Source organism: Tamandua tetradactyla, chromosome 8 (genome assembly GCF_023851605.1).
Source record: "Tamandua tetradactyla isolate mTamTet1 chromosome 8, mTamTet1.pri, whole genome shotgun sequence".
Lineage (NCBI taxonomy): Eukaryota > Metazoa > Chordata > Mammalia > Pilosa > Myrmecophagidae > Tamandua > Tamandua tetradactyla.
In genome coordinates this window covers 66,502,163-66,527,780 of record NC_135334.1, presented here as the reverse complement: position 1 = coordinate 66,527,780, position 25,618 = coordinate 66,502,163, and the positions used below count along the sequence as shown (strand labels likewise).

General features: G+C 42.7%; 1 protein-coding gene across 3 annotated transcripts in view; it reads right to left on the bottom strand.

Moving 5' to 3' along the window:
* Positions 1-12,664: 12,664 nt before the first annotated feature.
* Positions 12,665-25,618, bottom strand: part of KCTD21 (potassium channel tetramerization domain containing 21) — a 33,297-nt gene continuing 20,343 nt past the window's right edge. For 2 of the 3 annotated variants that reach the window (XM_077113460.1, XM_077113462.1), the window contains exon 2: positions 12,665-15,576. In XM_077113460.1, coding sequence (XP_076969575.1) covers positions 14,764-15,546 — 783 coding nt within the window. In that variant the 5' untranslated portion in view covers positions 15,547-15,576 and the 3' untranslated portion in view covers positions 12,665-14,763. The remainder of the gene's footprint in view (positions 15,577-25,618) is intronic. The other variant, XM_077113461.1, reaches the window with a different exon arrangement.

Here is a 25,618-nt window from a genome sequence, read left to right as displayed (position 1 = left end):
GTCTTATTGGGCTTCCCTCGTATGTGATGATTTGCTTTTCTCTTGCTGCTTTCAAGATTCTCTCTTTCTCTTTGACATCTGACATTCTGATTAGTCTTTCAGAGTATGTCTATTTGAATCTATTGGATCTATTCTGTTTGGGGTATGCTGCACTTCTTGGATCTGTAATTTTAAGTCTTTCATTAGAGTTGGTAAATTTTCAGTGGTAATTTCCTCCATTAGTTTTTCTCCTCCTTTTCCCTTATCTTCTCCTCTGGACACCCAAAACACATATATTTGTGCACTTCATGTGGTCATTCAATTCCCTGAGTCCCTGCTCATATTTTTCCTTTCTTTTTCCTATATTTTCTTTTACTTGTTGGATTTCAGATGTCCCATTCTCCAGTTCACTAATCCTATCTTCTGCCTCCTGAAATCTACCATTGTAGGTTTCCATTGTTTTTCCCATCTCTTCTACTGTGCCTTTCATTCCCATATTCTGTGATTTGTTTTTTCAGACTTTTGATTTCTTCTTTTAGTTTGTTCCTTGCCTTCTTTATACCCTCCCTCAATTCATTGATTTGATTTTTGATGAGGTTTTACACATCTGTTCAAACATTCTGAATTAATTGTTTCAACTCCTGTATCTCATTTGAATTGTTAGCTTGTTCCTTTGACTGGGCCATATCTTCAATTTTCCTAGCATGATTTGTTATTTTTGGCTGGCGTCTAGGCATTTAATTATCTTAATTACTTTATTCTGGAGATTGTTTTCACTTTTTTTTACCTAGGATTTTCTTGCTGGATGACTTTGTCGTCTACCTGTTCTTTGACATTCAGTTCAGCTTATCCTAGACCTCTAGCTTAGGTTTAGTTTAACAGATCAGAATTTTTCAGTTCTTGTTTTGTTTCTTGCCTTGTCTATATGGTGCCTTTTTTTCCCTCCCTTAGGAAGGTCTACTTAGGTATTGTAGACCCCAGCCAGATTTTCCTAGACCAAACTGGCCTCCTCTCAGGAGGAAAGAGTCACCTGGGTCAGTTTTCCCTGAGGGTGAGACCCAACAGGTTGAAAGGCTTTTCTATGAAGCCTCTAGACTCGGTGTTTTTCCTATCCTGCCCAGTATGTGGTGCTTTTGTGCCTGCGGGTCCCACCAGCATAAGGTGATGTGATACCTTTAACTTCAGCAGACTCTCCCTGCTGGGAGGGTGGTTGAGACAGAGGAGAGGTTGTAGACTGGCTTTAATTGCTTCACTTTTCCAGACCCTGGTGTCTGAATTCCTTGAGGGAGGGAATCCACCTGAGCTGGGTCCCACCCCTCTCCTGGGGAAGGCATAGCCTCCAGACAGACACACTCTAGCAAGCTTAATTCTGCCTATGCCTGGGGCAGTTGGAGCCTGAGAAGCCCTGCATCTGTATCCAAAGAGCTGTCAAGCCATAGAAACACAGCCACAAAAAAGAAAGTGAAAAATCCTTTTCAGAGCAGGAACCCTATACCTCAGATTTGCCAATCAAGAGCTTAAGTTGGTATATTGCTTTGTGTATCTCCTGTTCCTATGTGTCCCTTACTTTCCTTCAGGGCCCAGACCTTTTCAAGTATTACGTGGTATCCAATCCCAAAAACCTCTTTTTTTTCTTTTTCTGTCAGCCCTGCCCCCTCTGTGCCAGGGCAAAACCCAGCAACCTTCACTTTTACTCGAGATTCAGCTGCGCTGGGGGCCCATTTTTAGTAGTCAGAATTTGTTAATTAATTCCACAATTGGAGCTTGTTTGCACTCAGCCCCTGCTGCCCGGGAAGTCTCTTTCCTTTCCCCTCTGGGAGGCAGCCTGTGGGGGAGAGGCGCCAGCTCTGCAGCTTGGGGAACTCATGGTTCTGATGGTTCTGGGGGCTCGCAGCTGGTCCAGCTTGTCCAGACTGGGGTACGCTGTGTGTCCGGTCACTGACATGGCCCCACCCATTGTTTTGTATTGTTCCTGGGTATTTACTAGCTGCTCAGGAGGACAAACTAAATCCCACACCACACTAAGCCAGCATCCTCAAGCAATCAATTTATTGCTTTTTGTATTTAGGTTGTATTTCACAATTAAAAAAGTAAAAAAAGTTGCATTATGCACTAAGAGTGGGCAATAATGCACAACCTCAATCTAATCATAAGAAAACATCAAAGATAACCCCAAATTGTGGGGCCTTCTGCAAAATAACCTGACAAGTATATTTCAAAAGCATCAGAGTCATGAAAGACAAGGAAAGACTGAGAAACTGTCACAGATTGAAGGAGACTAAGGATGCATGACAACTAAATGAAGTGTGGGGTCCTGTATTAGAACCTCAGTCAGGAAAAAAGGACAGTAGAGTAGCTTAATTAAGAGTATTATACCAATGTTCATTTCTTGGTTTTGATAATTAAATTATGGTTATGTAAGATGTTAACATTAAGGGAAGTTAGGTGAAGGGTATATTGGGACTCTGTACTACTTTTGTAATTCTTTTGTAAATCTAAAGTGATCTCAAAATAAAAAGTTTTTTAAAATGGCTGTCAAGTGTTCCATAATGTGGTTAAACAATAAGTGACCTCTTTAATCAGTCCTCAACTGATTGCTATTTAGACTGCTAACATGTCTTGCTGTTATAAATAACATCAGAGTAAACATTTTTTGTACATACATCTTTGCATAATGTGCAAGAATATCTGTAAGATAAATTTCTAGAACCAGAAATATTGCATTAAAGACTTTGCACATTTGAAATGTCAACAAGCAATGCCAACTTGTCCTCCAAAGAGACTGCATTTGTTTATAACCCCATCAATAGTATATGATGGTTCATGTTTCTGAACTCTGTCATGAATTCTGCCATCCTGGAATTAAACTTCTTTTTTTCCTCTTAATATACCAAAACACACATTTAAGAAAACAGGCATCATAAGATCATTTCTCTGGGCAAAAGCTACAGTTTTGAGTTTTATCTTTCTGATAGCAGAGTCGGGTCTCCTGTCCTTTGTTCCACAGCCTGAGGAACTGGGGCTGCTGACCTGACCACAGGCCTCCATCAGAATAGCTTCAGTTCACCAGGCTAAAGGGTAGGCCAGACCCTGGACTGGTGTCCTGCCAGATGATGGAAATACAAACAAGCCAAGTTCTATTTTAGAACACAGAGCCATTGTCGGGAAACCATAAATTGCTGACTTGCTCCTGCAAACAATCAATATTCAAAAGCCAAGTCCAGGAATTCTAAAGATGAACCCTGCATGAAGGGCTGAGTGGAAGGACCAAACTCTTTTGGAAAATAGCCCAGCACCAGCCAGGTGATACTTTCTAGAGAGGTACCAGGGTGGCCCTGTGGCCCCTTCACCACTCTCCCTGATAATCCTGGAACCCTAGGCTGCTAGAGCTGGAGAGACTCTGGGATATTGTCCAACCCTAAGAGAGTCCAGGGAGAGTCAGAGGAGTTCCATGAAGCAAGTGCTCCCTTCCAGGAGGACAGTTGCAGGGCAGTGGTTAGTGGGTATAACTGGGTTCAAATCCTGACTCTGTCACTTACATCTCTCCAACTTGTACACATGACTTCACCTCTCTTAGCCTCAATTTCTTCATCTCTACAATAGACACAACCCCTATCTCAGAAGGTCATCGTGAGGAACAAATCGAATGACATGTAAATGACTCAGCATGATACCAGCTCTTAATAAAACATACCTCTTAATATAAAGGCTTAATGAATTATTCTTTTTAATATTGTTATTCAGCTTAGGATGGCGAAACTAATGGAAAGCTTCCTGGAGGAGAAGCCATTTGAGATGCATCTTAAAGAATTGGGAAGATATGGCATGCTGGGATGGATTAAGCTCCCTGGATGAGTATAACTTCAAGTGCAAAAGGCTCTCATACCCTTCTGGGCCTGACTGGGGGCATGCTGGGGCCTCAAGAGTAATATGAAGGATCTGGATGACATGACTGTAGATTGTACTGGGCTCATAATACACCCCAGGAGTAAGCACTGGATGTCTCCCACTGAGCTCAGTGGGGGGTATATATATATAATTTTATTTTTAAATATTTTCAAACTTATAGGACAGTTAAAAAAATAGCACAACCTCCTTAAAGAGAACTCCAACATACTGCTATACCCACTGATAGCCAGATCCTCTAATTTTAAGATTTTGCAACATTCGCTGTACAGTTCTATGTATCCATCAATCTATTAGTCCCTTTATCCATCCATCTATCTATTAATCCATTTCCTGAAGAATACTTGAGTGTAGGTTGTACATATTATGCTCCTTTAACACTTAATACTGCCATGTATATTTCCCAAAAATGAGGATATGTAAACATCTTAGGTGAAGTTATCAAGCTCAGGAAATTTAACAGTGATATACAGCTTACAGTCACCTCCTGACCTCATTTGCCTCTCCAACCAGGGAAAGGAAGCTGCCTCGCTTTTCTCTTAATTTCCTTTACTTGTTGCTCCCCCCCCTACCCCCGAACTGGTTGCTCTCCTGAAGCAGGGACCACATCTCACACCTGGGTCTCCCTTGCCATCAGAAAGGTCCTTCATTCATGTTTGTTAAGTGAGTAATTGACCCCCGCTGTTTCACATTCTAGGAAGCCAGTTCAGAGAGGCAAAGGCATTTGTCCAAGTCACAAGGTGAGAGAAAGAGCCAAGGCCAGAACCTAGATTCCTGCCTCTCAGCCTGCTCTCTCACACAGCACCCTCTCTGCACATGGAACATTTGGAAAAGCTCTTGTGCATCTTTGAGCCTCTCTTAATTCTGTCTCACACCTCACCCCAAAGAGTGCTTCTTTGAGAGTACTGGTGGGAGAGGAGTTTTGGCAAGTCTTGTCTGGGAGTCATGAGGCAACAGGGAAAAACAGACAAACAATCCTGGGGTGTATTTTGCTGACCCAGTCCTTATAGCAGAACAAAATATTCCACACTCAAGCTGGGGCCTCTGGCCAGCTGGGCATCAAGTCAACTTGAATGGAATTCTAAGTGGATTCACTTTTTTTTTTCTTAAAATGGTGGAGCCTTTGGAGAGGAAGTGTTTTCCAGTTTGTCTGGATTTTCTTTAAGATAAAGCAAAAAGCACAACATTTCACAAGGCCCTGGAGGCTTCCAAACATAAGCTCCAGGCATTTCTATTACCTTTTCTCCCTGCCAAATGCATCCACCAAGTCCCAGGCCCTGAAACTCTCCCCATAATCTCGTCAAAGAAGCTTGGAGAAAGAAGTGACCACAATCGGAAAAATTAAAGACATTATCAGGGAAACATCAAAAATTGTTTTTAATAACTCTCAACTCCTGGCTTGTGTGCAAAGATAGCAATGTAGTAGTGGTGAGAACACAGGCTTTGAGACAGCAGATCAAGGGGTCTTACTACTTACCAGAGGTGTGACTTTGAGCAAGTTATTTACCTTCTCTGAGCCTCAGTTTCTTCTTATCTCATAGGGTGTCGTGGGGACTAAACACTATAATGCAAGTAAAGTACCCAGTATAGTACCTGATACATAGTGAATACTTGATATGCGCTATCATTATTTGCACAGCACATCCCTTACGGCTGGAATGCCCTTCTTCACCTCTTCTGCCTAGAATGCGTCTACTTATCCTTCAGTACCCATCGTAGGGGTGTCCTCCTTGGTGAGCCATCTCTCACCATTCCATCTACCTAGTTTTCTTGGCTCCCCCCGCCCCTCCCACCCCTGCCTTTGCCCTCTATCAGTGTGTTGATCTCATGGTGTTGATAGCATTTGTTTACTTGCCTGTTTCCCCCAATAGGCCATGCCAGCCAAGAGGACAGACTCAGGTCAGTGCCTGCAGGGCCTAACTGTGCCTGCCCACACAAAGGGGCTTGAGAAACGGTGCCTAAATAATAAGTATTAGAAACACTAGGAGGTTTGGAAAAGAGGAGCCTTGTAGGACTGGGGGCTGTACAATCCAGGGAGCATTCTATTATTTTGTGTGAATGGAGCCCTATGAAGTGGTGCAATGTGGTGGCTTTGGGCTTCTGGATCAAACAGTCTTAGTCTAAAATCTTAGCTTTGCCACTTTCTGGCTTCCTTCCCTTGGGCCATTTAATCTATGCGGGTCTCAGTGTCTTCAGTGACTTCTGACTTCCCTAGATTGTTGTCAAGGTTAAATGAGATTAAATGTTGTATGTATTATATATAATTCCTTATCATGAGTACTGAAGGATAAGCAGAACTAGAGAGCAACACTCCTGATGGTGCCTGGTATATATCAGGGGCCTGGCCAGTGGTAACTGTTACTTACATTTGTTCCTTGGATTTTTAATGACAGGATTCACACTAGGGATGAGTATCAGACTGGTTGTCTCCATGGTATGATTCTGAGGTAGTGTGAAGAGGCAGAAAGAATAGTGCTCTAGGAGTCCAGAACCGTGGGAACAAGGAGTGTGTGTGTGGGTGGGGGTGGGGTGTGTGTGCACATGTGCATGTGCATGTGTACGTGCGTTTTGCTTTTAGCTCCCCCACCATAGTCCATCTTCTCCTCTCTGACCCCAGGCCCATCCTGGTTTGACACAGCACGCTTACTGGAAGAATCTGAGGCAGAGGAGCCACTAGAAATCCATGGAGGCTGGCCAGGCTGCCTGGGTGCCGAGAAGCAGGAACTACTTACGGTAGTGGCACTGCTTTGGCTGGAGTCAGAAGGTCTTTGCAGATGAAGTCGTGCTTCAGAGCCCAAATGCCTGGGCCTCTACCTAGCTGTTTCATTTTTCTTTGGCTCAGCTATATGAGGGGGTAGTAAATTGTTCCTACCTCACAGGGCTTTGGTGAGGAATACAGTGTTGATAAAAATAAAGCACTTAGGATGTTGCTGGCACTGGCTTCTGATAAGAGTTCAATAAATGTTAGTCATTATTGTTGTCATTCTTACTACTCAGAATTTGCAAGCAAGAGCCCTTTGCTGGGCCCAGGGGAGGGAGGCAGAAAGGAGCAAGTTAGCAGGTCTAGCTCACAGGAAGTTTACTAGCTCTGCCACTGACGAGCTTTGTGGCACTGGCCATTTTTCCTCTCTGTATAACAAAGTGTTGGGCTGGAGGTAGTGAGCTCAGAGGGAAAGTGAGCCTTGAGGGCCCAAACAGCCCAGGGGAGACTGCACGGCTCTGCACTGGCCAGGCAGTGCTGATGTTCATATAATCTAAGGCTATTTCAAGATACCTTTATTTTATGTTCCACTAAATAAGAATAAGTGCTGTCAATTACTGTCAATTCTTCAGATTCATCCTGATTTCAGAGATGATTTGAAAAAATATGTGTCTTAGAACTGATGAAAGACAGCATATCCTATTTCTTTGCTTTTGGCAGTGAGGATTTACAAAAGGGGAGCAGGCAGGCCCATTTGGCCTGTAGCCTCAGATTCTGGCTGCTATTAGTCAGATTTATGCAGGGAAGAAGGGTGAGGCACCATTTCAAGTGGGATTCTGCGCTTGCAGAGCTTAATCCATGGCTGGGAAACAAATCCAATAAGCTGCTAAAGCCCCTTTTAAGCATCTTGAAATGAGCCCACAGTTTGGAATCTGAGAGACTTGGGTTCTTGTTCCTAAGCTCCTACTCACCAACCAAGAGGTTGAGAGAATGAAGAAAGATTTCAAAATGCAAAGAGGGCTTTGCCAAAGGTTGCTTGCACAGGGTAATGTGCAGGGGAGAGAAGGCTGGGAGTCAGGGATCCTGAGGTCCTATCTTGTTCTTCCTTCATCAGCTGTATAACTGGGACAAAATCCTCTGCCTCTCTGGACCTGTTTTCTCCTGGGCAAAACTATGGTATTCAGTCATTCATTCAACAAATGTGAACTGATGACCTTCCCTCCAAGGCACTGTGCTGAGGGCTGGGGATATAAAGGCATGAGAGGTGCCCTCTTTTTCAGGAGAGACCTCAGTCCAGTTCAAAGAAGCAACAAGTCAAAGAGAGCAAAGAGGAGGAAGCCAGGCACTATCCATGCATTTTCTCATTCAATCCTCATAGCCACTATATGGTAGGAATACAAGTATTTTTATCCCCATTTCAGAGATGAAGTCATTGAGACTGAGAAAGATTGCAGTGCAGGCCAAGGTCACGCGACAGCAAGGGCAGGGCCAGGATTTGGACCTGGGTCTGCTGACTCAAAGCCAGTTTTCTTTCTTCTTCACTACTGATAGTCAGTCATAAGTTTCCATCCAGCACAACACTCTCAGACCTTATGCCAAAAAAAAGAAGAAAAATAGCCAACAGAGGTCACATTCTGACAGTCCACTACAAGCTTCCTTCTCTCTTTTAGTAGCCCAATAAGGGAGATCTTTTCTTGACTCAGGCATGATGGTAAGCGGGGCATGGAGGCCCAGCCTGACTAACCACGGCTTCTCCTCAAAGGAGGTAGAAAGCACCATGTTTTAGCCTTCCCTTCCACAAAGCTTCCTGACTATACTTACAGCAGTGTCAGCAGTGGGAAGTGCCATCTGAGTGATTCCTCTTGTGGGTTTATCTCCAGCACCACTTTAATAGAGTCCAGAGTTTCACACTGGAAAATACAGAAATCACAGGACTGCTCCATCATTTAGCATTATGTTCACAGGCGTGCGTCATAGGAAGAAAGGATGGGGGAAGAGACTGGGTGCCAATTCTGTGCCTGCAGCCCCCACGACAGCTCATCAAGGGGTTTTCTAGCCTCTGTCTGCACATCTCCAGGGATAGGGGGCTCACTTTTCCCATTCACCTCTGGCTAGAAGAGGCTTTTTAGCTGGTAGAGCTGAACTCTACCTTGCTGCATTTTGCCTAGGAAGCCTCCAGGCCCAGGTTGGTAAAGTGATTTGCCCAAGGTCACCTGAAATATTAGTGGAAGATCTGAAGAGCCTATATCAGAGTCCAGGAACTGGCATCGCAGTTGAATGAAATAATCCTGAAGGAGGACTTAGATGGAGTCCTCATCCCAACCTGGCCACTTAACTTGAATTAAATGACATTTAATGAACATTGACCAAAGGCCTATCATGTACCAGGCACCATACTTACACACATAGTGATCCCAGGCAGTCATTTCACCTCCCTGACTCAGTTTCATCCTCTATGAAATAAAAAGAAAAATATCTCCTGGCTACTTTTCTTAGAGTGTTCTTGTGAGGATTCAGTGAGAAGAAAGAGGAAAAGTGCTTTGCAAACTGTAAAGTGGTGTGCCCACTGAGCATTCATCACAGCTTTGTGGTCCCCTCTACCTGGAGCAGACCTCCACCTTAGCATTGTTCCCCACACTGGATGTTTTCCTATCTCTCTCCCTGATCAGACTTCTCCAGGGAGGAATGGTGCCAATTCATCTCTGATTCCCCAGAGCCCAGCCCTGGGCCTGGCATATGGTAGGTACTTAACAGAGTTTGCAAATAAAAAGAACATGTGATGAAATCCCATCCTCACACATGAGGAGGTGCCAAGTGGACGCACTGGAAGACCGGAGGAGGAAAGGCTCAGTAAGAGGGTGGGTGGAGGGTGAGAAGGCTTTACACAGTGGATACACTGGGTTTGTTTGGTGGAGAGGAGACACTGGGACATGCCAAGCAATAGAAAGGACTTGGATGAAGGTCAGGAGATGGAAGTCTATGTGGACTTTGTAGGAGATGCAGAGAGGAGTGGGCAAATAGGACAGCAATGAAATACGAGGATAGAAAATAATAATAATTTATAATACTTAACACTTGCCATGTTTCAGATAGTGTTCAAAGAGCTATAAGTGTATCATCTCATTAAACCCTTGCAACAACCCTATGAGGTGGATACCTGTTTGCAGACAGGTAACAGGGAGGTTAAGTAACTTACTCAAGGGCACACAGCCACTAAGTAATAAGGCTGGGATTTGAATCCAGGCAATCTGACCCCAGAATCTGTGCTCTTAAAATACATTGAGGTCTGTTTGTTTGTAAAAAGCTAGGGACTTTGAACTTTTTCTTACGCTATAGGAAAAAATTTGAGCATGACTTTTGAGCAAGAGGGAATCTGAGTGAGAGAGGACATCACAGGGATAAAAATGTCTTACTTGACAGGTAGCAGGGGTTGCTTAAACATGTATTGAGCACTTTCGGTGCACTTGGCACAGGCAATACAGAATAGTAAGATAGAGCCCATGTCCTCACAAGCTCACAGCGGGTGAGAGACACAGTAGTGGAATGGAACTGGTTCATTCTGGCTCTCCAGGACCCATCGTGAGCATTTCTTAGCTTGTCAGTGACATCATGCTGGTAGCTTGAAATCAACCATGATGAAGAGCATTTGCACCATGGAAATGGGTCAGTGCTACAAATTGCAGCTCTCCCCCTCCCCCCGACCCCCAGAAAGCAGACTGTTAATTACTTATCAGCAAAGCACCATTAGAGAACAACTGCAAAAGGGTGATAAAAGTCCTCTCCATGGTTGGCACAAAGGTGTTTGGAACTGACTCTTCTTGGTGGAGTCATGGAAGCAAAGTTTATATAGAATGCTGAAAGACGAGCAGATGTTTGCTATGAAGACAAAATAGGAAAGGGCAGCCAAGGTAGAGGTGAAATGGCACAGCCTGCTTTATGGTTTCCTATCAGGAAACCATACATGTGAAGGAAATTGACAATCTATAAGTTGCTAAATAAAAGTGTGTTTAATACGTAAATCCAATATATAATTTACAAACTGAACTAACTGGGGTTGGGAGCAAGTACCCATGTTATAATACATTAGCCTTAATTCTTTTCGTTGGCAGTTTCCCTAGAGGATTTCAAATGTGGCTCAACTGGGTCAAGTCCTCAGTATAAGGGAACCCAGACTTTAGGGAGGCACCTGGCACAGGGAAGAAAATGGGCTGGAACACTCTAGGGCTACAGCTAACTGGACATATTGACAAAGACTTTGAAAGTCCCCATATATTGGGTGGGAGTGGGGGTGGGGGCAGGCAGGTTGGTAGGAAATGGGACCAGGAAAAGGGGCTGAGCGTCAGATATACTAGGATGAGCACATACTTCTTGACCGAAGAGCCAGAGCTGGACTGCATCACGGCAAAACTTGTCATATTATCCTTTGCTGTTGAGTAGGGTTCTGGGTGTTATGGGGTTGCTCAGTGATCCTCTGGCTTCCCAGACTTTTCTCCTCAGTATGCCCTTTGGTCCTTGTACCCTAGACTGGTACAAGCTTATGTTAAGTCACCAGTCTGTCTCCATACCTCTCCTTGGTGCCACACAGTCCTGAAGGTTCTGAAGGAGACTGAGGTCAGCCGGGTTGTCTGAGCAGATGGAGCAGCCACAGCCAGGATGCCACAGGGTTTGGAAATGGGCCCTGGCCCCTCCCTTTGAAGGGCCTGTTATCTTTACTCTGCGAGATAATCAAAGGGCCTCGTTTCCCTGCCAACCACCACCATCAACCCGGAGTCCCCTGGGACACAAGCAGAAACAGGAGATCAGGGTAAAGAAACCACAATTCAGGAAAGGGATTGTTGATGTTTTGGCCACATGGGCCAAGAAATTGGTTCAAGGCTGACCTTAGCCGAGTTTCAACTCACAGTAGCCTGTCTTAGGAGTTCTTTGTAAAAGAAAGCTGGAATTGGAATTTTTAGTAGAGCACAAGGGCAACTAGTTGCACAAGTACTCTGTTTTAGGCTACAAAGCAGAGAGGTTACACCTTGGCTGGGGGCTGCATTGAGCACTGATTTGTGAGCAAGGGGGACATGGCCCGAGCCTCAGGTGACCAGGCTCACCCCTTCATAGGGAGCCCAGGCTGGAGGCAGAACAAGAGGGTCACAAGACTTGACCTGTTCTTGAAAGGGCAAAAGGCTTTTGGTGGTTTTAAGGCTATACACCCTGCAGGACTGTGTTTGATGATGGGTCTCAGGAAGTGGGACCACATACAGGGCAGGAACAGAGAGCCAACAAACTGATGTGTGCCTGAATTGCCCCTTCAGTTGGGAAGAAGCTCTCGGCAGTGTAAGAGACAGGGGGTCTGGCTGAGATCGCCCTCGGTCTCCCTCAGGGCAATGAGAGGTTCCCAGGTCACAATCAACTTAGTTGTCCACTGACTGGAGCAGTCTGCCACCTCCCAGTGTTCTTCCTCCCATCTTTGCTAAGCAGAGAGCCGAACTCGCCTAAGGCAGATGTGCACACGGTGAGATTATGCCCAGTATGCCCCCTGTCGCACCCCTATTGCTGCACCCAGACGTGAATGCCCACCCTTCTTCTGCTCGTCCTCTGCTTCCTGGTTTCCAGGCCTCTGTGCCAGCTCTTTCTAGTGGCCATGGTGCCCTCCTTAGCTTATTCTGCTAATATCCAACGTATCCTCTAAGGCCCAGTTTATCTATTCATAAAGCCCTGAGAAGAATTAAGCTCTTTCCCTAAACTCTACACATAACAAGTGCTCCAAAGGGCATGCTAAATTGTACTGTCTTGGAACTGCTTAGTCCCGGCACACCAGTGAATCGTTACTACCTCTCGAAAAGCAAGCATTTATTGTGCTCCTATATGCCAAGACCTAGCCAAGAAATTTCAACAAACACTAACTCATTTAAATTGCAGAACACTGGAAGGTGGGAGTTGTCTGATGAGGAAACAAACTCAGAGAGGCTCAGTGACTTGTTCAGGGTTAAAAAGCAAGTGATAGAACCAGGATTCAAACCCCGGCCAGTCTGAATCCAAAGTCAGGGCATTTTCCCTCATCAACAGACACAAAATAATAATCACTTATCATTTATACTGCATTATCTCATACATTACTTCATTTGATCCTCACAACAGCCCTGTGAGGTAGGTAGGATTACGTATTTCTGTTATGCTCATTTCACAGATAGACAAACTATGGCTCAGTGAGGGGAATGACTTGCATAAAGTCACATGGCACGTTAATGGCTTCATAGGTCCTCTACTTTTTCTAAAGCCAAGCTGCTTGAATTAGGAAGCACCGAAAAGACGGAGAAAGAGAAGCTTTAGGGAAAGAAAAAAGGTCAGTGGCAATTTACAAGGTTTCTCCTCCTAACTGTGTTTCTGCTCTCTGGTCTAAACTGGGTTCTCCTGAGGGGTGTCTCCGAGTACTTTCGGCCTGGTGGCCTGGCTCAGCTATCAGGGAGACTCTGGGGTCCCACTAAACCAGAAAAAGGCTTTTATTGACTAAGGGACTAGCCTTGTCAAAGGTTCTGTGTACACCCTCCCTACTCCCAGGGTGTACTCAGGGGAAGCCCCTTCTCTGGCCCATCTCCAGTATCTCCTGTGTCACCAGGCTTCCCTGGCTTTGTCTTAGGGCCCCTGCCCAGTAGGGAAGTTGGTCACTTCTAAGGCCATGCTTGCTCCAGGGATGAATCATATTGTACAGTTTTGAGGCCTGCATTGCTAAGCACCACTGAGAAGTGGTGGCTTGGAATTTCTTGTTTTAGATCTCACCCCAAGGAGGCCCATGGGACAGTTATGACCACAATCAGTACCACAGGGGAAGGCCACCCCATTCAGAGCACTGTCTTAGGGGCTAGAAACTTACTCCAAGAACACTGCTTTTGTTTAGGCCACCCTAGACTCCTTGCTGCACACTGCTCTCTGACACCCTGGTCTCCTCCCTCTGGATCACCTCAGCAGCAACAAATCTTCACCCTCCAACAGAAAATAGTCAAAAGGTATGTGGAGCTATGGCTGGCAAGGAAGGTGGGTGAAATGGGGGTCACAAATGAGGCAAAGACAAAACAAAATGGATTGACTTATAGGGGATGGAAGGGAGCTAACTTGGTTCTGAAGATAGATCAAAGGGGAATCCTAATTCTGAGTAATAATATTTTCAGAATTAGTGTTTGCCTCTTTAGGTAACTATTTTGAGGAAGATGATACAGATTTGGGTGTGAAGGAAGGTCTAGAACCAAGACCAGCAAATGGGTGTGGCAGGAGGACTATTTTGGCCTCACATAAGGAAGAACTTTCTGATAGCCAGCATGGGGCTTATGAGTGGATTGGGAGTGGGGGAGGAATAAGTGACCTTTGAATTATTTTCCAACCCTGAGATTCCATAATATATTTGTTTAAAATGACCTATTTCAATCATACTTCAAACTCTGGGGAAAAGGATTATTAGTCAGTTAACAGGCCAGACTGTGAAGCGCCTTTGTCACATTGGCTCCATATACTTTCAAATCTTTGCAAGGACAGCAGCCCATTTCTGAAGCCCAAATGCCTAGATTTGGCCTGATCAAGAGGGACATCCCCATCTTCTGAACACTGTCTTCTGCTCAGTACTAACAGGTCATGCCACAGCTCCAATCTCTCTACTAGTGTGGCCATACACATAGCTCTGATAACTCACTGCATTTCCAAGCTATCCCCTGGGCAAACACTTCTGAAGTCCTGGATGCATCCTAGGGATGGAGGAGCAGGTGTGGTGATGGGACTCTCTGGGTACTTTGTGTCCTTAGAAATTGAAGTGAGCCCCTTGTTCTCAATTCAGGGGCCCCTTTTATAGATGGGTAAGTGAGGCACCAGCTAGTGGTACATAGAGAAATGGAGTCAATGGTCACTGCTGTTCTTTTGACTCAGCCAGAAAGTCCTCCTGTGTCCTCCCTTTGTATACGTCAGCGGACTCTGGTCATAATAACCTGTCCAACTCCAGCTCAAAACGGCAAGAAAAAAAGGCGCTTCTGTTCAGAAGACATGTGGATTCCAAAAGGTAGACTACATCATGGGGGAAGTCAAGTCTTGCTACGTAATTAATACATATTAGTGTAGCACTGCCTCCACCATTGGTGAGACACTTCAAGATCTTGGCTGATATGGAGCTTCCTGGGACCCCACTCTTCTAGCGGTGCTGGGTCCTTTTACCTGTATCTTATTAATCGGATAATCTTATTATTCATAAAATCCAGAGCATGTGGGTGAGAAGAATCAATGCAGAAGCCATCACTCAGAGCAATTTTCAGCACCTCCTCCACGAAGACCTGGAAGCTGTTGATCTGCTTGTTGGCAGGCACCACCCAGAGCCTCTTGAGGTTCTGCTTGGTGTACTCCTCCTCTGGCAGGCCCTCCACATTGGCCACCCAGTCCAGAGTCAGGTGGTTGGGATCCTGCAAGTGGCTGGTAATGGAGGAGAGGTTACCATTAGAGCAGTAGAAGAACTTGGAGCCGAGAAGTTTGAGGAAGAGGCAAGAGGTGCTGAAGATGTTGGCATTGAAGACCTCCATGCTGGAGGAGGAAAGGCTGTAGATCTGAGGGGCCTCGCGCACAGTGAAGTGGACCATCTGCACATGCTGGTTCAGTGTGATGTTGAGCATGGCATTCTTCTCTGCCTTGGAGAGCTCCACCTCCTTTTCCTGTAAGGCCTCAATCAGGGGCTGCACCTGGTAGAAGTCGGCCTCCCTGCGGAGCAGCCCCATTTCCTGGAAGTCCTCAGGCAAGTCCAGGTGGGAGGTTCGCAGGAAATTGAGGATGTAGCGGAACACTTTGCCATCACGGTCAATGAAGCAGTTTCCCTGGCTGTCTCTCTTTGTGGGCATTTTCCCACTGAACATGGCACCCAGCATGGAGTCAGGAAAGCTGGTCAGCGTTGCCAGAGAGGTTGTATAGAGTTTGCCCCCGACGTTCAGTGTGATGGGGTCAGACATGGCAAGATGATGGAGCGCTGGGAATTCTGCCTAGAGGAGAAAGGTGAGACATGAACATTACCCAACCATGTCTAGGCAGTTAGAGTTCTTAATTCCTTATTGTAAATCAAGCCTCAACTCCTTAGGGTTGAAATAAATTAATACTTAATGAACAAATGTATGGATTGTAATTACCTCCTTATCTAAAGCCTGTTAGGTTCACTAGGGAGTTAGAAAACAGAACAAAAGAAGCCTGGGTCCCATCTTCCAGAGATTCTGTTTTAGTTGGTCTGCAACATGGCCTTAGCATTTGCACTTTTTTTTTTTTTTTTAAATTTCCTTGGTGACTCTAAATGTTTGGTTAGGATAGAGAACTTACTAGTCTAAAGGAAGAAAGAAAATGTGCCCGGGTTGAATACTATGTTTCATACTTTTACATATATTTGTTTACTTAATAATCACACCATCCTTTGACATAGACAATACCATCATCCATCTCTGTTTTGCAGATGAGTAAACTTGTGCCAGGATTTATTCCCCAGGTTTAAAGAGGTGAAACACCTTGCTAGGATTCAATCCCAAGTCCTTTTATATGAATGAAAAATGTGTAAATGCTTACTAGCCAAAGACTGGTACACTCGAAGTAGTCAACACATGCTCTGGGATTTGTTTATGACCCCCTGCCCCCTACTAGTGTTGTCTCTGAATTAAATTATTTTTCTATCTCAAAAAATTTTTAATGACTGATTAGTGTCACTTCCATCTATCTATGAGGCCCACAATGGGTCACTAAATCCTCTGAACTTCAAATGACAAATCTTTTCTCTTTCTTACTCCCATGTCAACTTGCCTTCCCACGAAGATGCTCTTGGCTCCTGGTGGAATGTCCTTTCTTGTCATGATGGCAACCCAACCTTCTCTGAAAGCTGGTGCAAGGTCAGGGAAAACTGTGGGACTCTGACCCACAGCACCCTTTTCTTGAGGGCTTCTTACCCCCCCCCCCCTTTTTAATCGAACATTAAAAAAATGTTACTGCAGTAAACAAATATACAACATAATATTTCCCATTTCAACCACTTTTAAATAGACAATTCAGTGGTGTTGATTACAGTCACAATATTGTGCTACCATCACCACCATCCATTACCAAAACTTTTCCATTACTCCAAACAGAAACTCTGTACCCATTAAGCATTAACTCCCCACTCCTGCCACACTATAATCTGAGTCTGCTTATTTAAGGCATTTCATATAAATGCGATCATACTATAGCTCTTCTTTTGTGTCTGGCTTATTTCACTCAACATGATGTCTTTAGGGTTCATCTACATAGCAGAACATCATGCCTTTTATGGTTGAATAATATTCCATTATAGAAATATACCACATTTTGTTTATCCATTTATCTATTAATGAAACTTGGGTTGTTTTCACCTTTTGACTCTTGTGAATAATGTTGCTATGAATATTGGTATACAGGTATCTGCGTCCCTGTTTTCATTTCTTTTGGGTATATACCTAGGATGGAATTGCTGAATTATATGCTAATTCTATGTTTAACTTTCTGAGGAATTGCCAAACTGTTTTCCACAGCAGTTGGCCCATTTCACTTCTCCCACCAAAAATGTGCAATTGTTCGTATTTTTCTGCATCCTCACCAACACTTAATTTCTGTTTCTAAATAGTAGCCAATCTTGTGGGTGTGAAGTAGAATCTCACTGTAGTTTTGAGCTGCATTTCCCCAATGCAGAGCATCTTTTCAAGTGCTTATTGGCCACTGGTGTATCTTCTTTGGAAAAATGTCACTTCAAGTACTTTGCCCATTTTATGCTTGGGTTGTTTGTCTCTGGGGTATTGAATTGTAGGATATATATATCCTACAATTATATATATATATATATATATATACACACACACACACACACACACACACACACATACATACATACACACACACACATATATTCTGGATATTAAAACATTATCATATATATGGTTTCTAAATATCTTCTCCTATTCTGTGGCTGTGCTGATTTGAAGCTCTTATGTACCCCAGAAACAAATTTTTTTTTTTATTAATTAACGGAAAAAAAGAAATTAACCCAACATTTAGAAATCATACCATTCTACATATGCAATCAGTAATTCTTAACATCATCACATAGATGCATGATCATCGTTTCTTAGTACATTTGCATCGGTTTAGAAGCAAATTCTTTTTTTTTAAATCAACCATTTTTTATTGAAGTGAAATTTATGTAAAATGAAACTCACCATTCTAAAGTGAACAATTCAGTGACATTTAGTACATTCACAATGTTGTGCAAACACCATCTCTGTCTAGTTCCAAACATTTTCATTACCCCCAAACAAAACCCTGTACCCATTAAGCAGTCACTTGTCATTCCCCTCCTCCCCTTAGCCTCTGGCAAGTAATTTGCTATCTCTAGGGACTGACCTGTACCTCATATAAATGGCATCATACAATATGTGACTTTTTGCATCTATTTCCTTTTATTTAGCATAATGATTTTGAAATTTATTCCTGTTGTAGCATGTATCAATAGTTTATTCATTTTTATAGATGAATACTCCATTGTATAAATATTTATCCACTCATCTGCCAATGAACATTTGATTTGTTTACACCTTTATAGTTATTGTGAACAGTGCTGCTATAAGCATTCATGTAAAGTATTTGAGTACCCGTTTTCAATTCTTTGGGGCATATACCTAGGAATGGGGTTGCTGGCTCATATGGTAAATCTACGTTTAACTTTTTGAGGCACCACCAAACTATTTTCCACAGCATTTGAACCACTTTACAATCCTACCAACAATGCATATAAGAGTTCTAATTTCTCCACATCATCGTAGTCAACCAACTTTCAAAATTTAAGAAACTTCATATAACTTGTCATTAATAGAAAATGTTAAATTAAGTACAAATTCCTAACTTTTTTTAAAAAAAGTTTTGTTTCTGGAGAATCAGACATTTAAAAAACTTGCAATACACCATAAGGCATAGAGTATTTATTTATCACAAAGATCAAGCCTAAGCTTTTACTATACAAATACTTGAAATGCAGGCCAGAAAAGTACAGAAACTTGCTCAAAGTCAAAGCGAAAGGATGCTTCCAGCCAGTTGGGGCTAGGAGAGAGGAAAATATTTTAGTAGCATTCTTTAACTCCATTCTTAGATCTACTCATTCCAAGTATCCCTTCAAGTTGCTGAGGCCAAGGTTGTTTCTATCCTTTGATGAGTAAGAATCCCATTAAGTGGAAGAGATATGGCTTTTAAATGGGAGATAGCATGCTGTGTATATCACAGAGCAGTAACTCTGTGATATGATAGAACCAAGTTCTTTTAACCCATTCTTGTGGGCACGGACCTATTGCAGGTGGGACCTTTTGATTAGGTTGTTTCAATTGAGATGTGACCCACCCAATTCAATGTGGATCTTAATCCTTTACTGGACTCCTTTATGATGATAAAAGACAGAAATAGAGAGAGAAATACCCAGAGAAGAAAGCAAAGGCCCACAAAAGCTGAAAGAGCCAGAACCTAAAGCAATGAAACCTGGAGTGAAGGATCAAGCAAATGCTGGCCATGTGCTTTCCCATGTGACAGAGGAACCTTGGATATGAGGGTCCTGTTGATGCCTTAACTGGGACATTTTCATGGCCTTAGAACTGTGATTTTGTAATCTAATGAATCCACACTGTAAAGGTCAACCCATTGCTGGTATATTGCATTCTGGCAGGTTTAGCAAACTGAAACAGTAAATGTCTCTTCATTTTCTTGATAATGTTGTTAGATGCATAAAAGTCTTTAATTTTGATGAGATCCAATTTATTTCTTCTTTTGTTGCTCATGCATTTGGTGTAAAACCTAAGAAATCCATTTCCCAGTAAAAGGTCCTGAAGATATTCCTCTATATTTTCTTCAAAGAGTTCTACAGTTTTAGCTCTTATATTTAGGCCTTTGTTCTATTTTGAGGTATTTTTTATAGATGGTAAGAGGTAGGGGTCCACTTGCATTCTTTTGCATGTGGATATTGAGTTTTCCCCACACCATGTGTTGAACAGTCCCACTGAATGGACTTGGAATCTTGGTCAAAAACAAAACTGGTCATAGATGTGAAGGTTTATTCATGAACTCAATTCTGTCCCATTGTTCTATATGTCTCCACCACAATGCTCTGATTGCTGTAGCTTAAGCTTTGAAATTGGGAAGTGTGAGGCCTCCAACTTTGTTCTTCTTTTTCAAGATTATTCTAGCTATTCAGGGCCTCTTGCCCCTCCATGTGACTTTAATGACTCATTTGTCCATTTCTGTTAAGAAGGTTGTTAGAATTTTGATTGGATTGTATTGAATCTGTAAATTGCTTTGGGTATTACTGACATCTTAACCATATTCAATCTTCTAATACATGAACATAATATGTCTTTCCACTTATGCAGATTTCCTTTTGTTTAAATAATGTTCTGTAGTTTTCTGCATACAAGTCCTTTACAACCTTAAATTTATTCTTAGATATCTGATTCTTTTAGTTGCTACCATAAATGGAATTGTTTTCTTAGTTTCTTTTTTTGATTGTTCTTTGCTGTTATATGGAAACACTGATGATTTTGGCGGTACCCTGCCACTTTGCTGAATTCATTAGCCATAGTAGTTTTCACGTAAATTATTTGGGATTTTCTATTTACAGGACCATGTAACCTGTGAATAGGGATAGTTTTCTTTCTTTCTTTCCAATCTGGATGCCTTTTATTTCTTTTTCTTGCCTAATTACTCTGGTAGAACTTCCAGTAAAATGCTGATTAATAGTGGTAAAAGTGGGCATTACTTGTCTTGTTCCTGATCTTAAAGGGAAAGCTTTCAGTCTTTCACAGTTGAGTATGATGTTAGCTGTGGAGTTTTCATATATGCCCTTTTCACACTGAGGAAATGTTTACCTCATTCACTCTAACAACCCCCCACACTAATCTCACAGCCTCCTGTACTCAGGGTTCATGAGTCTCCTTCAACCTGAAGTCTTAGATTCTAACTTCTCTTTAAATTTCCCCAGAAAGTGAGGTGTATAGACTCTTAGCTTCCAACATGATACTTTTCCCAGAAGCCAAACTGTGGAGTAGATTCAGCAAATGTCCTGTGATATAGGGGATAGGGATACAGAAAGGAATTGGCCCCGGTACAGCCCTTGAGAAGAGCTCAGGCTGGTGGGGGAGAATAAGAGACAAGAAGAGTGAGCCTGCATGTCAAGAGAGGTATACTAAGAACTGTGGGAGTAGGTCAGGAATGAATCCCGACACATCAAAAAACATTTCAAAGAAAAAAAAACAAAACAAAACATTTCAACAAGTATGGGGAGAAAGGTCCAAGAGGGGGAACTTCCCCAGAGTTACCCAGCAGGGTATGCAGGCCAGAGCACTTCTTACCACATCTGCTTTCTGAAGTGGCTGACTGTACCAAACCTTCCTTTCTCCAGAGGATGGAGGCCATGTTGGGTACAAGAGTTTTGCCCCTACCAATTCCTTCCCTGTATAATGGGGCACTTGAAAATTGCAGAAAGGCATTAACCATCTGGAAAATCTGAAGAGAAAAGTCCACTGTGAAGTTATAAAATTGCCAGTGAAAGCCTGGAGAAGCTGGGCAATGAGGCAGTTAGGACGTCCAACAGAGAGGGGCGAGCTGCTAGAAGAAGGTAAAGTTACTGATTAAAGACCAGTTTTAGGAGACAGCAGCTGTAGACGGAGATAGTACTTAGGGTTTAGGGCTGAATTTGCCAATTTTCTCTCCAGAGACCCCAGGCAGGAGCTGGGCCCAAGAACAGACCTCCTGCCATTTTGAGAATCTTCTTTTCCTTCTAGGTTTCAAACAACCACCTTCCCAGGACTCTAGCCTTCTACTGACTAATTTGCAAATCCTAATTTTCCTTTAAAGCCCAGTGCCTGTGAAGTGGTTCCACTCCACAAAAAAGAGTAGGCTTAGGTATCTGAAAGGCTGGGCTGGCTGTCTTTCCTGACAGGTTCTTTGGGTTCCCTCTGTGCATTAGTGTTGAAGCGCTAAGAATAACGGGGAATGAGAGGGAAGGGTAGGCCAGTGCCACACCCGAGGGCCCTTGAGTGAGTACTCAAACTCCTGTTTCTTTGCTTGCAATGGAAGCAGAGCCCCTTCTTTCCTGCCGCCATCAGCCCCTGAGGTGGACATAAGGTCCTCCTGGTCATGAGTTAGACAGTTCACAGGGGCAGAGCTTGGGTTAGAATGTGAGTTTCCTAAACTCAGTGTAGGGGTCTGTCTGTGGTACTTCTCCCCATTTCCCTGAATCACTGAGCTCAGCAAACCACACTCCTATTTTCTAATCACGGTGCCACTGCGTCCATACCACAAATCCACAAGCCCTGCTGTGAAATGTGCAGATATGCAGGGGTAGGAAAGTGGCCTGATTGGGGTGAAGCTGGGGCTGAGGAGCTTCACAGAGTGGTGGTTTGCTCTAGCTCAGGTAGAGATGAACTAACATTCCAGAGCTACAGTCCCTGAAGTGTACCTAGCTTCTCCTGGACATTTCCACCTGGACATTTCATGGGTACCATTGGCCTAATACAAAATTTCTCTTCCTGAAAACATGCTGTGGATTTATGTCAGCTACCCAACTGCCAGAGCCCAAGACCCAGAAGGCTGCCCTTACTATTCAACTCCGAAATTTCTCTAGACTCTGTGTCCTTGAACCCATCCCTATAGGTACTCTCAGAACTTGGCCCTCATCCCCTTTTCACCCACATCTTCATTTGGCTCTCTGCCTTCCGTCCATCTTTCATTCTGACCTAAAGACTGATCTTCCTGATGCATTACTCCCATGTTGTTTCCCTTCTCAAACATTGTCCGTGTTGCTCCACTATTTAAGATAAGCCATACTTGGTTTTCCGGCTTCTTAACCATATTGCTCTTCCAATCTCTTTCCTAACACTGCTCCTCTACAACCCCTCTGCTCTGGCTCTCCAGATACCACTGAACATGCCCTTATGCTGCCACACTGCTCTCCCTGCCCTTGCTCTGCTTTCACTGCCCTTACCTATCTTTCCCACCTTCTCTGCTGTCCCTTCAGAGCCCAGTCTAAGAGTCATGGCCTCATTAAGGCTGTGTTCAAATTTCCCCATCTCGGTTAGTAGCTTACCTCTTAGGGATCTCCAGTACCTTGCACAAAGCTCCCTGGCAATGCCCAGTGTTCCATCATATAATGATCTGCTTTGCATATAGTCCTCATTCCAGGTTTTATCAAAAGGCAGATCACTAAACATCTACACAGAAAAAAAGAACCTTGACCTATATCTTGCACCATCTATGAAAATTAACTCGAAATGGGTCAAAGATCTAAATAAACAAAAAACTATAAAACTGAGAGAAAACCTTGTGACTTTGGGTTAGGCAAAGATTTCTTGAATAGTACACAAAACACACAAACCATAAAAGAAAAAAACTGATAACTTGTACTTCATCTAAATTAAAAACTTTTACTCTTCAAAAAACACTATTAAGAAAATTAAAAAAAAAAACAAGTCAAGACTGGGAGAAAATATTTGCATAACATTTATGTGATAAAGGGTTGCTAGCTAAGAAAAGAAACAATCAATCAAACAACAACAAAAATGGGCAGAAGATCTAACACTTCACCAAAGAAGATACACAGATGACAAATATGCATATGAAAGATGTTCATCATCATTAATCATTAGGACATGAAAATTAAAACCACAATGTGACACCACTATCTATATACCTACTAAAATGGCTCAAATAAAAAAAATTGACAATACCAAATGCTGGTGAGTATGCAAAACAACTGCAACTCTCATACATTGCTGGTGAGAGCACGAAATATACAACCACTGTGGAAAACACTTTGGCAAGTTTTTATGAAGTTAAACAGTTAGTATATGACCCAGCAATCCTGCTCCTAGATATTTATCAAAAATGAAGACATTTCCATACTAAAACTTGTATGTGAAAGCTTATAGCAGACTTATTCATAAACGTCTGAAACTGGAAACTAAAATGTAAAAGATAAATACATTTTGATACATCCATATAATAGAATACTATTTAGCAATATAAAGGAACAAATTACTGATGCACACCAATATGTAGATGAATTTCAAAAGCATTATACTAAGTGAAAGAAGCCAGACACAAAAGGTTACATAGTGTATAATTTCATTTATATATAATTTTTGGAAAAGGCAAAACTATAGGGACAAAAATCAGATCAGTGATTGCCAGAGCCTGGGGGTAGGAGGAAGAGAGGGGCCAAGACAATATTTTGGAGTGATAGAAATATTCTATATCTTGATATAGTGATGGTCAAATGACTACATAAGACTGTAAAAACTCATACAGTTGTCTTCCCAAAATGGGTTAATTTTGTTTTATGTACATTAGACCTCCATAAGCTGGAAAAAGAAAAGTCATGACCTTATAATGAGTCATGGAATCAATATAGTGGGTCATGACCAGTATATATATATTATGTTGTGAAATTTGTTTCAGCTGTGTGTGTTTTTGTATATGAAATGGATTATGATAAAAAAACCATCATATTGTAGGTTGTGATAAAAATATTTTGAAAAGCACTGCCTAGATTCAAGCTCTTTGAGAGAAATGAGGTGTTTCATATCTCTGCATATTCAGTGTTAACCATGCAGTAGATGCTGGTGGATTATGGGGGAAGAGGGACAAGAGAGGGAGTGAGCAAACATTAACTGAGCAAACATTAACTAAGCATTTTTCTACATTCAAGGCCTTTACACTCATCACCCATTTAATTCTTATAGCAACCCTAACAAAGTAGGCATCATTCTCCCTAGCTGGTAGATGAGGAAAATGAGACTCCGAAAGACTCATAGCCAGCAAGCAGAGAACCCTTCCCACACATGGGCTGTCTAAGAGTTGTAATATCAACAAAAGGTTATAATAGCTTCAAAAAGTTTGAAGAATCAGAAGAAGCCTTAAAAAATACTTTATTGCTCTGCAGCTTGCTTGGCAAGACAGCAACTGCCATCTGCTGAGCACACACCCGCTTTTAAAATGAGAGGCACTTCATATTGCACTTGGTGACATTTCACTTATTTTTAATAAAAAAAACACAGAAAAGCAAACACACACACACACACAAATTCTGCTGTACTACATGTGTTACATGCATTACCTCATTCAGTATCTTCATGACTACCCTGAGTAATAGATACTATTATTATTTCCATTTTACAGACAAGGAAACTAAGGTTCAGAAAGATTTAAGAAACTACTCAAGATCACATAACTAGTCAATAGAAGAACTGGGATTTGAATCCAGATCTGTCTGAGTGCAACAGCTCTGATTGTTCTCACTTCCCAACCCAGGGTCCCAATGTGAGCAAGGGAAGCACACACCCTAATTCTCTCACCAGACTAGACTGAGGTAAAGTCCTTCAGCAGCTTGTCCACCGCCAGGCTGGGCTGCTCACATATGTGGACAGGATAGGATCCCAGGATGGCCCAGAGCCCCCTCCACAGTCAGTGGACACAGGGCAAGTTCACAGAGAGGTCTAAACCCTTCTATTTCAACCACAACTCATGATGTCTCATGATAAAGCAGCAAAACACAAAATGCCAGGTTTTTAAAAGCCAGACTTAGAAAAGATGAATGGAAATGCAAATTGAACCAGGAAGTAGAAGATAAAAGAAACCACATCACTGTGTCTGAATGAATAATTTTCTGCAGTTGGAGCCTTTCCCAAGAGGTATATCTAAAGTTCCAGTTTGGTTCACAATTTGAAAGAAACCAGGATAAAAATATCAGTCCCGTCTCCCTCCCTGAGAAAATCACTGGTATCAAACTAGGAGAGGATGATGTACTATTCCTTGGCCCATATGACGGGAGTTAGGGGAGGCCAGGGAGCCTGGGTACCTGGAGTTGCAGCTAGAGTTTCCTCCTCCCTGGTAGGAGTGTAGCCCAAGTGTGCTGGAGTGAAACTGTTCAATACCCCAGGAAAGATATGTTCTTCAATCCTGATTCAATATTGTTGGGTGGGATCTTTTTGCTTAAGTTCTTTC